Source organism: Myotis davidii, unplaced genomic scaffold, assembly GCF_000327345.1.
Source record: "Myotis davidii unplaced genomic scaffold, ASM32734v1 scaffold924, whole genome shotgun sequence".
NCBI classification, from domain to species: domain Eukaryota; kingdom Metazoa; phylum Chordata; class Mammalia; order Chiroptera; family Vespertilionidae; genus Myotis; species Myotis davidii.
In genome coordinates, this window is record NW_006294764.1 from 637,207 (window position 1) to 651,773 (window position 14,567).

Sequence of the window (14,567 nt, forward strand, 5' to 3'; positions counted from 1 at the left end):
GGCCTGGGCAGGGCCAATCCTGCGATTGGAGGGTGATGGGGGTCAATGCCTGAGGGCTCCCAGTATGTGAAAGGGGGCAGGCTGGGCTGAGGGACACCCCCCGCCCCCCACACCGAGTGCACGACTCTGGGTCCTGTGGTCACTGCATATCTGTATTAATAGCTCTGCCTTTATCTGGAGACTTAGTATTTTGCTGCTTGTGTGGCAGTTTTGAGCAATGAGATTTAAAATTTTCTGTGAAATAAATAAAATACAGAATTAATTCAGTCTCAGTTTACTTTCAGTTGTTATTCAAGAGAGAGAATATTTTTCTCTCAGAAATCTGTTTTTGTATTTATTAATAAACTGGTTTAATATTTATAAGCAAGCAGATCTACTTTTAACCTTTTAAAAATATTTTTTATTGATTTTAGAAAGGAAGAGGGGGAGAGAGAGAGAGAGAGATAGTAACATCAGTGATAAGAGAGAATTACTGATTGGCTGCCTCCTGCACGTCCCCCACTGGTGATCAAACCTATGACCTCCTGGTTCATAGGTCAATGCTCAACCACTAAGCCATTTCAACTTTTTAGATTTTTATATTGTTTCATTTTAAAAATTATATTTTATTGATATTTTTACAGAGAGGAAGTTTCAGAGAAGAAGGGAAAGGAAGAGAGAGATAGAAACATCAATGATGGGAGGGAATCATTGATCGGCTGCCTCCTGTACTCCCCCTAGCGGGGACCTAGCCTGCAGCCCAGGCATGTGCCCTTGCCTGGAATTGACCACAAGACCCTTGAGTCCCCAGGTCGATCTTTATCTACTGAGCCAAACAGGCCAGGGTGTACGGTTTTATTTTTAAAAAAGTAAAATTAGACCACGAGTTTGATTGGTCCTCTTTTTATTATATGTAGTGCTATTCACATGATCAGGTGATTGCTGAGCAATGTTTATTCTGCCTTTAGCTGTCTTAATTGGACCATAAAAACCAGGGACAGAAAAGAGAAAGCCAGACTGAACCAGTTCTGTTTAATGTCACCTGATGTGAGGCTCAGGTGGATAATGTCTGTTCAGCAGAGTTTTCCTTATAAGTCATCATATCTAGGACCTAGCACAACCAGTTTTCCATGATGTAATATCTCTAAAACATGTTTAATTGCACCAAACCTTACCCAAGGATATTTTTTTTTTCTTATAGGTCTAGATTTATAGCTCTTTGGGTTCTTGAGATCTGAGCCATTGCCTTCTCTTCTGCTTTTTAGTTATTGGTGATTTTTTTCTTGTCCAAGAGAGTGATGGTATCTTTGCTTTATTTGGAACTAAAATGCAAAGCACTTCCTTTTATTGCTGTATGTTAAAACTTAGTGGAATCTGGTAGAGTACGTTACTTGACGTATCCTTCCAAAATTATGGGAGGAAATCAGATAAAAATATACCATAACTTCTGGAAATACTTTTTTAAAGAAAAGTAAACCATTCTTAGTAGGTCTCAGATATAGGCCATCTAGAAAGCATATTAATATAAACATCATTCCGATATTTTAATATTTTGTTGTGGGTTTAATTTCAGGCCTCTTAATTGTTTTTATCAGAACTTTGGAGTCAGACATTTTTTTTCCTGGAAAGACCAGTACAAGTCAAAAGAACTCTTACAATATGTATAGTGCTTATTGTTCAAAGTTGGCCGTAGGAAGGCTTATAAAGCAAACCAGTTAGATTTTCATTGGTTTGCAGATCAGATAGGCAGTTCTTTTTTTTTTTAATAAAAAAATGAAGGTATTTTTGAACCACTGGCCTTTTTTCTTCCATATCCATTGTCACAGAACAAAACATGGTCTCTGGAGCCAAACAGATCCAGATTCTAGTACTCTCTCCAAGTTGCTTAAATGCTCTGAACCTCATTTTCAATAATAAAATAGGGGTAATTTCATCTCAGGTAAACACTCAGCACAGTTTCCAGGTATATTGTAGGTGAGCAATAAGTAGTAATTTTCTTGACAGCTTTGATATAATGACCACAGAACTCTTATTCGGTCCTGTTACACAGTATTGAGGAAGTCCAAGTCTAATAGTAGTGTCAGTGTGTGTGTTTTCCAGAATGAAATAGCTAGGTGTGTTTTAAACCGCTGTCATACCTCTCCCTCACTTTTCTGTTTAGGTAATAAACTTTTGAGGAGGGACAGCATTTAAATTCTTAGGTTTAGCTCTGAGCTTTATACAGAACTGTGAGCTCAATAAATATTTGACTGATGACACCAAGAAACATAATACTATTTTCACTGTGCTTGTTTAGAAAGCTCAAAGTCTATCCTAGATTTGTGAACATTATGATATAAAATAGTGACCCACACATTTTTGATCATGTATCTATTATTAGTTTTCTGTGGCTGCCATATCAAATTACCACAAACCTACTGGCTTAAAACAACACAAAATTATTATTTTACAATTCTGTAGGTCAGAAGTCTGACATGGGTCTTATTGGGCTAAAATCAAGGTTTAGGAGGGCTGTATTCCTTTCTGGAGGCTCTAGGAGAGAATCTGTTTACTTTTTTTCAGCTTCTGGTGCTGCTTGCATTCCTTGGCTTGTAACCCTCTTCCATCTTCTTCAAAGCTAATAGTGACTAATTCAGTCTTTTTTGCATTGTATCTCTCTGACATTAACTCTTCTGCCTCCCTCTTCCATCTTGAGGACCATGTGATTACATTATATCCACCTTGATAATCCAGGATAATCTCCCTATTTAAAGTCAGCCGAACACCAAAACACACACACACACACACACACACACACACCCCAAAACCTCCCCCAGACAATCCAATTAAAAAATGGCAAAGGACCTGAATATCCACCTCTCCAAAAAAGACATACAGATGGCCAATAAACATATGAAAAGATACTCAATATCACTAATCATTAGAGAATGCAAATTAAAATCACAATGAAATATCACCTAACATCTGTCAGAATGGTTATCATCAATAAATCGTGTTGGTGAGGAAGTTGAGAAAAGGGAACCATCATGCTCTGTTGATGAGAATGCAGACTGGTACATCCACTGTGGGAAGCAGTATAGAGTTACCTCAAAAAATTAAAGATGGGCCCTGGCTGGTTTGGCTCAGTGGATTGAGTGTTAGCCTGTGGACTAAAGGATCCCGGGTTTGATTCCAGTCAGGGGCATGTACCTCGGTTGCAGGCTCTATTAGGGGCATGCAGGAAGCAGCCGATTGATGATTCTCTCTCATCATTGATGTTTCTATCTCTCTCCTCTCTGAAATCAATAAAAATATTAAAAAAAAATTAAAGACGGAACTGTCTTTGATCTAGTGATTCTACTGGGAATTTATCAGAAAAAACCTGAAGCGTTAATTTGAAAGAATATATGCACCCTATGTTCATTGCAGCATTATTTACAGCTAGAGGCCCGGTGCATGAATTGTGCTCAGGTGGGGTCCCTCAGCCTGGCCGGCAGTCGAGGCTGATGGGGTGGGGAGGGCGGCCTGCTGTGGGTAGGGACTGTGGGAGGTTGGCCAGCCAGGGGAGGGACCGCAGGAGGTTGGCTGGCTAGGGGGAGGGACCGAGGGAGCTTGGCCAGCTGCAGGGGAGGGACTGCGGGAGTTTGGCCGTCCAACTGCAGGAGGTTGGCTGTAGGAATGCACTGACCACCAGGGGCAGCTCCTGCATTGAGTATCTGCCCCCTGGTGGTCAGTGTGCATCATAGCAACCCATCGACCGGTCATTCGGTTGCTTAGGCTTTTATATATATAGACCAGAGGTCCAGTGCACTAAATTCGTGCACTAGGTGGTGGGGTGCTCCCTCAGCCTGGCCTGCACCCTCTCACAGTCCAGGAGCCCCACAATCAATCGCCTCACAGAGGGAGGCCCTGCCCATCTGCTGCAGCCTGCGGGTTGGTGGCCTGGGCCTCCCTCTGCAGGGCGATTGTGGGGTGATGGCAGGGCCCTCTGATCATTCGCATGCACCTGCTTTGGCTGGCCTGGTGCCAGTGTGGTTGTCTGGACGGTCGTTCTGCTGTCTGGCTGTTCAGTTGATTTGCATATTATGCTTTTATTATTATAGATAGCCAAGATGTAGAAGCAGTCCAAGTGTCCATCAGTAGATGATTGGATAAAAATGCTGTGGTACATTTACACAATGGAATACTATTTGGCCATAAAAAAGGAAATCTTACCTTTTGTGATAGCATAGTGGACCTGAAGAGCATTATGCTAAGTAAAATATGCCAGTGAGACAAAGACAAGTACCATATGATTTCACTCATATGTGGAATCTAATGAACAAATGAACTAACAAGCAAAATAGAGACAGACTTATAGCTAGTGAGCAGGCTGACAGCTGTCAGAGGTAGGGACTATGGAGGAGGGGGAAAGGATTGAGCAAAAAAAGAAAAAAATTCATGAGCATGGACAACAGTGTGGGGATTATGGGGATAAGGGGGACCGGTAAGAGGGTATGGGGGCATAAATGGTGATGGATGGAGACTGGACTTAGGGTGGTGAACATACAATACAGTGTATATAGATGATGTGTTATAGGATTGTGCACCTGAAATCTGTATAATTTTGTTAACCAGTGTCACCCCAATAAATTCAATAAAAAAGAAAAAAAATAAAGTCAGGTGATTAGCAGCCTTAATTCCATCTGCAATTTTAATTCATTCCCCTTGCAATAGAACATAACATACAAATTCTGGGGATTAGGACATGGACATCTTTGGACATCTTCTGCCCACTATAGTGTCCCATTAGGAAAACATTTTTTAGCACATCCCCATGTGCTACTATTTAAAAAATATATATATTTTATTGATGTTTTACAGAGAGGAAGGGAGAGGGATAGAGAGTTAGAAACATCGATGAGAGAGAAACATTGATCAGCTGCCTCCTGCACACCCACTACTGGGGATGTGCCCGCAACCAAGGTACATGCCCTTGACTGGAATCGAACCTGGGACCCTTCAGTCCGCAGGGTGATGCTCTATCCTCTGAGCCAAACTGGTTAGGGCCCCATGTGCTACTATTAATCCATATTAAATATTAGTAAAACTGTTTTTATATATAAGTAATATAAGTAAAAAATTCTAATTTTGTCCCATACTTTAATGCATAACCTGGCTCATTTCCCATTTTGGAGACTACTGGCTAGCAATAAGGCCTAGAAAAGATCCTGCCCTGGAGTAAGAATTTTAACTTTTAATTGAATTCAATAAATATTTACTAGGCACTAACTATGAACAAGGCAGTGTTTTAGGTATAAATAGAGACACAAAACTACAGGGTGTATTTAATCCAGGTGGGCTAACTACTGTAGTAAACAACTTAAAGTCTTGTTGGCTTAAAAGCTTGTTTCTTATTCATGGTCCAGTCCAACCCATGCTGGGTGGTGGGGAAAGAGGAGCTCTTTCTTTTTTTACCAAGGACAGGGCCTTAGATTTCTCCGCTGGATCTTCTGCATCTGTTGGTGGATGAAAAAATAAAGTGTGGAGAATAGTGTTGAGGTTTTTATGGGACAGGCCTAGGAATGACATAGTCATCTCTGCCCCTATACTACTGGCCAGAGCTCAGTGTTATGGTCTTAACCAATTGTTAATAGACATGTAGTATAGTTCAAGGAAATGTAGTATACTTTGGAAGAAAAAGAGGAGCAGTTTAGTAAAAAAAGCATAAAAAATTAGACATTTCCTTCCACATGTAATAACATCTTTGTCCTCAAGAACCCTTTAATTTAGTGGAAGAAACAAATATAGATAAAACTTGATGTAGAAGGCAGGCCTTATAAGTGTTACAGCAGAGGTTTGTATGGGGTGATATGTGTGTAGAGGGAAGAGAAAGACTAATTTTAGTTAGGAAGATTAAGGAAATATTTGAAATTACTAGTATGTCTCTGAGATAGGAATTATTCTAATTATCCTCAAAGGGCCATTTTAAGATTTAAATGACTTAATATAAGGTGGTGCCTGGCTACTAAATGATATATAAGTGTTTGGTGCTATTGTTGTTGTTATTATTTGGAGATATTCTTGAACTGAGTTTTTAAGGATTGGTATAACTTTGAAAAAAAGGAATTCCAAACAGACTTATTCTAGCAACAGTATGGAATTCAGAACATATTTAGGAGTGGCAGATTATATAACCAAACCATAGTGAATGCAGGTGGATGTAAAGGAGATAAGGAAGAGAGGCTTGAGTCAGATCATTCAGACTCTTGAATAATATGCTAAGGAATTTGGACTTTGATCAGGAGCTGTGAGGTGCCACAAAAAGGTTTTGAATAACCAATAGCTTCTTAAGGAAAGGGATTGTGTCTTGCTCATTTTTATAATCCTTATATAACTATGATTAAGAGCACAGACACTAGAACCCACAGTTTAGGTTTGAGAGGGGAAGGAAGAGAAAGATAAACATCGATTTGTTGTTTCACTCATTTATGCATTCATTGGTTGATTCTTATATGTGTCCTGAGTGGGGATCGAACTCAGAACCTTGGTTTATCAGGATGATGTTCCAACCTGCTGAGCTACCCAGCCAGGGCTAAGCCTCAGTTTCTTTATCAATATGATTGTGATAATAAAAGTACTATTCACTGGGGCTATTGTGAGGATTAAATAAATATAATGTAAACTGCTTAGAATAATGCTTGAATAGGAAGTGCTCTTTAAGAGATTGTTGTTACCATAATCATTATAATCATTAACATAATCAAAGGTAGGAAATGATACTATGGGAGAATGGTGTACATGGAGTGCCTTAATGGTTCAGAAGCATGTTAGTTCAGAAGGGAGCTAAATTTGTTCTGTGGGAAAGGATGTATTTGAATCTGGTTTTGAGGATGGGTAGATTCTGTGTAGAAATGAGGGGGTAGGGGCATTCTAACCAGTGGGAGTGGCCTGAGAAAAGGCGAAGGTGTGGGAAAGCATGGTAATGACACTATGGGAAATGGTAGATCATGCTATAGGAAAGACTGAGACAAATTAAGTTTCAGGTCAAAGTTGAATTTACTAATAGTATCAGAGTTGGGAGTTTCCTGTCGTGGTCTTACTAACTTTAGAGATCAGCTGTCTTTTGTACAGACTGAGCCTTGTTACTCAATAGATGGTCCATGTACCAAACAACATTGAATCACCTAGGAGCTTGTTAGGAATTCAGACTCTCAGACATCCTCCCCCCCCCCCCCCAGGTCCCAGGTTCGATTCCGGTCAAGGGCATGTACCTGGGTTGCAGGAATATCCCCAGTGGGGGATGTGCAGGAGGCAGCTGATCGATGTTTCTCTCTCATTGATGTTTCTAACTCTCTATCTCTCTCCCTTCCTCTCTGTGAAAAATCAATAAAATATATTAAAAAAAAAAATTTATGAAACATTGATCTAAAAAACAAAAGCAATTCTCCTACTTCTCAATATGAATGTGTGATATAAAACTAAAACTTACAAAGTTGAATAATCACTCTTTCTTAATGCAAACACATGCATTAAGAAAGTGCTTCCTTCTTGTGCTAAGTAATTCTAGCTGACATGATTTGAGTGGGGGGCGTGGGGCGGTAGTAGGGAATAAAAATCACTCAGGATATAATTTTTTTAGGTTTTGTCTCATAACCAAAATGATTTGAGGTTTTATCCACAAATTAAGAGTTTGATATAATTAGGCAATAACAATTTTAGTGAAAACTTATTGTTAATATGAAGTGCTTTTCTAGGCATATATCACTTCCCTGTTAAGGTTGAGTAATATTTCCCTTTTAAAATATATTCTGTTTATAGCAACTGGAATGATTAAGCTCCTCTTCCAATATAAAGCTAATGCCTGCCGCAGCTTGCCAGCTCTGTGACACCTTTTTGCATGTGGTGGTGGTGGAAAAGAAATGAGGTTGAGGAGGTCAGGCAGAAAAGCTTCACATAGAAGTAGAGTTGTGCGACTCCACTGTGATGTGGTGATGTGAGTAGGGGGAGTGGAAGAAAGCAGACAGAAAACTGTCACATGAAGCCAGTGCCTCTCTGAATGTGTTGTCTGTGATGCCTCTGTGGGTGATGTGGTCATAGTGATTGTGGGTCTGGGGGGAAGGGAAGCAGGTATATCACACTGAAGCCAGGTCTCTTCAGCTTCTAGGAGTCCTGTTACTTTAGAGTGTAGCCATTGTTTTGCTATTAGAATCCTACTGCCTAGCTTCTATATAAATAATTTACTTAATAAAATAAATACCTCTTGGCTTTCCAGCCTTGTACCTGCCTCTAAGTGTTTTTTCTTATAAAATGAGTTTACACCATGAAGCTAACTTGATGGTTATTGTTTGTTTTTTTTTTTCATTCAAGAAATGGTTTTTTAGCCTCTTAGGTGCAAAGCATTGTGTTTCAGGCAAAACATATATAAACAGATGAGACGAGATCTGTACTCTTAAAAATCTTTCCTATATTACAGTTTGGAGGAGTCAGAAATGTTAAAAGAGGAAGAATAGCTAACATTTTCTAGTGCTTATTATGTTCCAGGAGCCCAAGTTACTTCATTTCATCTTCACAGTAACCATATAGGTTAGTTGACATTAATGTTTCCACTTTGCATGTGAAGAAACTGAAGTATGTAGAAGTCGTCAGTAAGTAGCAGAGCCAGAATTCAAATCCAAGCAGTCTGATTCCAGACCCTGGACCACTTTGCTTATGTTACTGAGCAATCTTTCAGAGGAGGGTGAAAGTGCTAGCAGTACTGTGAGGAGGGGGAGAGTGGAGAGAAAAGGGGAGAGAGAGCGAGAGAGAGAGCGATAGAGAGAGAGCGAGAGAGAGAGAGAGAGAGAGAGAGAGAGAGAGAGAAAGAAGATTAATGCTGAGGACATCCAGGAGATAGTTTAGTTGATTCTGGAAGACTGATCTTCAGTAAGTAAGTAAAATCTTCAGCTCAGGGAGAAGCTTGAACTAAAGTTTCCAGGTCATAAAAATCATTCATGCCATTCAACAAATCTTTACTGAGAGTTTGCTTACTGTGTGCCAGATGCTATACTAGGTACTAGAAATGCAGAGATAAATAAAACTCTGAATCTTTTGCAATGAGGAAAGGTACAAAAAAGTGATGTGGGTTATTATCCTACTAGTGGCCTGGTGCACGAATTCATGCACATCAAAAGGAAATTAATTAGAAGAAATATTTTAATATCGCTATTCACTCTTAGAAGTGTCAACCAAATTCATAATCGACAATGAGAGATAAAAACACACGTGTGCAATTGGCGCCAGCTAGAGCTTTATATGTATCAAGCATGCACAAATCAATTTGGCCTTTTATATATATAAACTTGCTCAATTAGACCTGTTTTCTGATTTAGCTAAACTTTTTCTAGCCCAGTGAAGCACCCCAACTTCTCTTTCAGGTAATTGCCAACAACACAGTGGTAAATATCAACATGAAGCAGATTATTATTGTAGATCATACTGGGAAAACATAGGGTAAAAAAATGTTTAACTGCAGCAGTGTTTGACTATATTCTGTGCAGTGAGAAAACCTGAAGTCATTTTCAAGGTCCATCATTTCTTCTTTTCAGCTGGGTCAAGTTTCTTAGTTTTGTAAACCTTCATTTTCTGGCTAATGAAAGGAAAATAGAATTCCACTGAGTCTCCTATCTAACTACTCCAGGACTTCTGTGAGGATCAAATGAGATGAGGCATGGGAAAAATGCTTCATAGACATTTGGTTAAAGTGTAAAATGTTTCTACTTGGCTATGAAGCTAGTTGTGTTCCTGGGCTGAAGAAACTGCAAGGAAACTAGTCACGAGGGAGAGGAAGCCAGGCGTTGCTACCTGATGTCATTACCCGGACAGATACTTAGCATATTAGCCTTTTATATATATAGATTTTACAGAGAGGGAAACTAATGCTTGCCAAGTAAAGGGTGGAGGTGAGATTTGAAACCATTCTCTCTCTAACTTCAGAGCCCTTTTAACCATTCTACTATTTTGCTTTCCATTTCTTACCAAGCCAGAGGTAAATTTCAGCTAGTTATTGGAGTCTACATTCTATTTTCAGTACTGCCTAGATCTTTCCTCAGGTTCTTCTTTTCTCAAATCCCACCAAGTCTCTGGATGCACTTAGAAAAAACCAGTGGTCACCTTTGGCTGGATTGCTCAGTTGGTTGGAGCACCATCCCATAAAACAGGAGGTTGCAGGTTCGATTTCCCATTGGGGCACATACCTAGGTTGCAGGTTCAATCCCTGGTTGGGACGCCTGCGGGAGCAATTGATGTTTCTCTCTCACATTGATGTTTTTCTCTCTTTCTCCCTTCATCACTCTTTATAATCAATAAAAAACTTATCAATAGGTGAGGATTTTAAAAGAAAGGAAAGAAAAAAAACATAAACACAGTGGTCCAGAAATCACATCCTAGAGAAACTGAAATTTCCACATATGTTAATTTTGGTTGAAGCAGCATGTCTGGTGCCCTAGCTGGTTTGGCTCTATGGACAGAATGTCAGCCTGCGGACTGAAGGGTCTCAGGTTCTATTCCGGTCGGTCAAGGGCACATGCCTGGGTTGTGGGCTTGATCCTCAGTAGGAGGCATGCAGGAAGCAGCCAATCAATGATTCTCTCTCATCTTTGATGTTTCTATCTCTCTCTCTCTCCCTTCCTCTCTGAAATCAATAAAAATATATTTAAAAACCCCCACAAACAAACAAACAATAACAACTCTGCTGTTATATCTAACCAGGCATTATTTCTCATTCAGTCCTTTCACTCAACAGTTGTTTACTGAATGTGCATACTCTTTGGTAGGTGCTATTAGGTGCTGTGATCACAGAGAAGAATATGACCTGGACTCTGCCTTCATGAAACTTTTATGGTCCTTTCCAGGACTGTCACTGCTGTGCCAACATTTTCACTTATAGATAGTCCTCTTCCCTTTTCTTTGTTCTTCTAAACTAGAACTTCTTTGAGGCTTGTGTGTATTATTAGTGAGACTTCCTTCTTGGCAACCCAAACCCTGATTGTCATAGGCTTTATGACATTTGACTTCTCCCACTTTATTTTTTATTTATTTATTTTTTACTTCCCCCATTTTATGATCATCAGTCATAATCATTGGTTTATATTTTTTATTTAATAATTAAGTTAGGCTCTGGCTGGGTAGCTCAGTTGGTTAGAGCGTCATCCCAATATGCCAAGGTTGCAGGTTCAGTCCCTGGTCAGGGCACATAAATAAGTGGAACAACAAATCGATGTTTCTCTCTCTCTCAAATCAATAAATTTTTAAAAATTAAAAAAAGGAGACAAATGTACTACTCTTTGTAATATTTTAAGCAATAAAAAAAGCAAAAAAAATTTTTTATATGTAAGTATAACTTGTTGGCTTAAAAAAACTTCAAATATAGTATGTGTGTACACTAAAAAATAAAGTCACTTTTTACCCCCTCAGTACCACTTATTACTGTTTCTAGACATTTTAAACTAATATGCAAACGTTTAAAAAATGTGTTTTTATTGATTTCAGAGAGAGGGAGAGAGAGAGAGAAACATTGATGAGAGAGAAGCATCCATCAGCTGCCTATATGCCTCCTATTGGGGATCGAGCCCACAACCCTAGCATGTTCCCTGACTGGGAATTGAACTGTGACCTCCTGGTTCATGAGTTGACACTCAACCACTAAGCCACACTGGCCAGACAATATGCAAACATTTTTACACAAATGGGATTTATAGCTCAGTGTTTTCATTTAACAGTATATTTTAGATATCTTCCCATATCAGTGCATAAAGGTCTATTTCATTTTTTTAAATGGCTGTGTAGTTTTCCAGTCTAGGGATATACCACAAATATTTAACCAGTTTCTTATCGGAGGGTTTTAGATTCATATATACTGATGAAGTACATATTCGTTTACATGTATTTTTGCTCACTCAAGCAGTATAATTGTAAGATAAATTACTAGAAATGAGATAGTTGCAGCAATTAAAATTTTTGCTAGATATGATCAATTACCATTTGAAAAATTATGCCAACTACTCAACAGTGTTTTCTGTTCATGTTTTCTCACCTTCTTTACATTATGAATTTTAATCTTTGTTCATTTGATTTCAAAAGTAGTATATTGAGAAAAGCAATATCTCCTTGTTTTAATGTACATTTCTTTAGTTATGAGTAAATTTGAGCACGTTTTGATATTTTTATTAGTCATTTAAGCTTATTTTTCTGTGAATTATGTACATACCATTTGCTTTTTTAAAAAAAGTAGGTTCTTTTTTATTATTACATATTTGGAAGAGTTTTTTATGTTAAGGAAGTTAGTTCTTTGTCATTCAGCAAATGTGGGCTACCCCTTCTCCCCCCACCCCAGTTTGTTTGTAGACTATAGACCTTCAGATTGGGTAGTCTATCCTGCTTACTTTCTAGATGAGGAAACCAAGCCCAATATAGGATTAGGGTTAGTGACTTTTTTTGATGGTGGTGGGGTGAACGTGTAGTTAAGATAGTGGCAGAGCTGAAATCAGCATTCAAGTTTTTTTACTTCCAGTTTTGTACTTTTTTCATTATACCATGCTATTTTTAAGGCTTACCCCTCTCTCTTGCACCATTGCATTTTACCACTAGGTCTTAACCCAACCAGAAGTTTCATGTAAACTTTTTTATAGCCTGGTATCAAAATTTGAGAAGCTATAGCAGCTCAGGAGACTTCACAGGTATTAGCTTATTTCTAAAGCATAAATAACTAAACTAGTTTCTCTATATGGCAGTTACGTTTATGTCCTTTTTGTTTGTTTAAAAAAACACTTTTGTTTTATAGGTTCATGGGTGTATGTGTACATCAAGGACAATTGCATGCACTTACAGAGGTAAGACAGACTTCAATAAACATGTTGAAGATGACTTCTTTGCCTTAGTTTCAGCAACTTATGGTTCCATAGTGATTGTTACTTGCATAAGTAAGCAAAATGTGTGTGCATTTATGTTCATGCAGGGTTAACAATGGCAGGGTTAACAATGCTTTCTTCTGTTGCCTGGGGACAATGTCCATATCTCTTAATACTCTTGGATTTCCTCAAAATACTTGATAAATACTCTGATGCTATGAGGGCTCAAATATTAAATTGGTTCTTGCTGCCTGCAACAAATTCCCAGACTACCCAGAAATGTTTGGTGTCCTGATCTAGAATACCACTGTCACTGCTGTAGTTTCCTGGTTGGTCATATTACTCCTTGGAATCAGCTTACACCTCCATTCTCATTTCATTTTCTGCCTCTTCAAGGCAGATAAATGTGTAATAGTGATTAATGAGCCTTTGAGGACAAGAGAATCCTCTCTAAAACAAAGGCTTCCCCAATTCAGGTACTGAGTTATCAGCTTCAGAATTTGCTTGGGTGATTCTTAGGAACACAGATTCCTAGAATCTTCTAGGTGTAAAGGTCTGCATAAGACCCATATATATTAAAAACTCCCCAGGTTATGAGCATCTAGATTTTAGAATCTGTTCTAGAATATTTCACATTCCTCTTGAGAAGTAAGTACCAAAATACAAAGTGAAGAAACTTAGGAAAGAAAATTGTTTAATAGAATTTGCAAGAGTACTGGTATCCTGCTGGCTTGGTGCCTGGTATTGGCCTTATGAAGGAGGGTCCCATGTGCCTCTCTCTGTGTCTCTTTTCTTACTGAGGGCACCAGAATATGGAATGTGTGTAGCTGTGTGCTACCTTTTATATAGAAGGCTGAATAAGGTGGAATAGTGAGGTGGGTAAGAGCATGGGCTCTGGCCCGGCTGGTGTGGCTCAGTGGTTAAGCGTCGACCTATGAACCAGGAGGTCATGGTTCGATTCCTGGTCAGGGCACATGCCTAGGTTGTGGGCTTGATCCTCAGTGTAGGGTGTGCAGGAGGCAGCTGGTCAGTGATTCTCTCTCATCACTGATGTTTCTATCTCTCTTCTCCCTCTCCCTTCCTCTCTGAAATCCATAAAAATATATTTTTAAAAAAGAGAGTAAATGCAAAAGCTATTTAAAAAAAGTCCACTCTCCATTTCAGATGAAAGGGAGTAGAACACCCATCCCCTGGAATGGACTCTGAAGTGTTTGATTATCTAGGTTTGAATTTCACTGTGCCTCAATGTTTTCATCTGTAAAATGGAAATAATAATAATACCTGCCTCAGGGAGTCTAGATAGAAAACAGGACCAGGAGCTAAGCCCTAGAGCAGGGGTGGGCAACCTTTTTGTGAGTGTGTGCCAAAACCAGTAAAATCTCTGACTCAAAATTCTTCTGCGTGCCAACCCTAATTTTTTGAGAACATGTTACGCCTACTTGATATCTCTTAAGGTGTACGTATGTGAAGAACCTTGAAGAAATAATAAAATTCATTCGAGCGACAAAAACACAGTAGATGATGATGAAAAATACATTTATTTTTTAATGTATATATGTACACTGATAGTCCGACAGAAAACTTTATGACTCCATTTGATATTATCAGTGGGACTTTTGCTGCTGCAACACTGATGACAGAGATTTTACATGAGGTTTATATTTCGTGACCTTCAGAGATATGCACGAGCTACTACTTTCATCCATCAGACTACTCCTATTACGAGACTTAACCAAATTCATC

The 14,567-nt window shown here is 38.9% G+C and overlaps 1 protein-coding gene across 5 annotated transcripts in view; it reads left to right on the plus strand.

Moving 5' to 3' along the window:
• The window catches only part of TESK2 (testis-specific kinase 2), a 108,463-nt gene that overhangs the window by 53,030 nt on the left and 40,866 nt on the right, over positions 1-14,567 (plus strand). For all 5 annotated transcript variants that reach the window (XM_006769250.2, XM_015567523.1, XM_006769251.2 and 2 more), the window contains one exon: positions 12,758-12,806. In XM_006769250.2, coding sequence (XP_006769313.1) covers positions 12,758-12,806 — 49 coding nt within the window. The remainder of the gene's footprint in view (positions 1-12,757; positions 12,807-14,567) is intronic.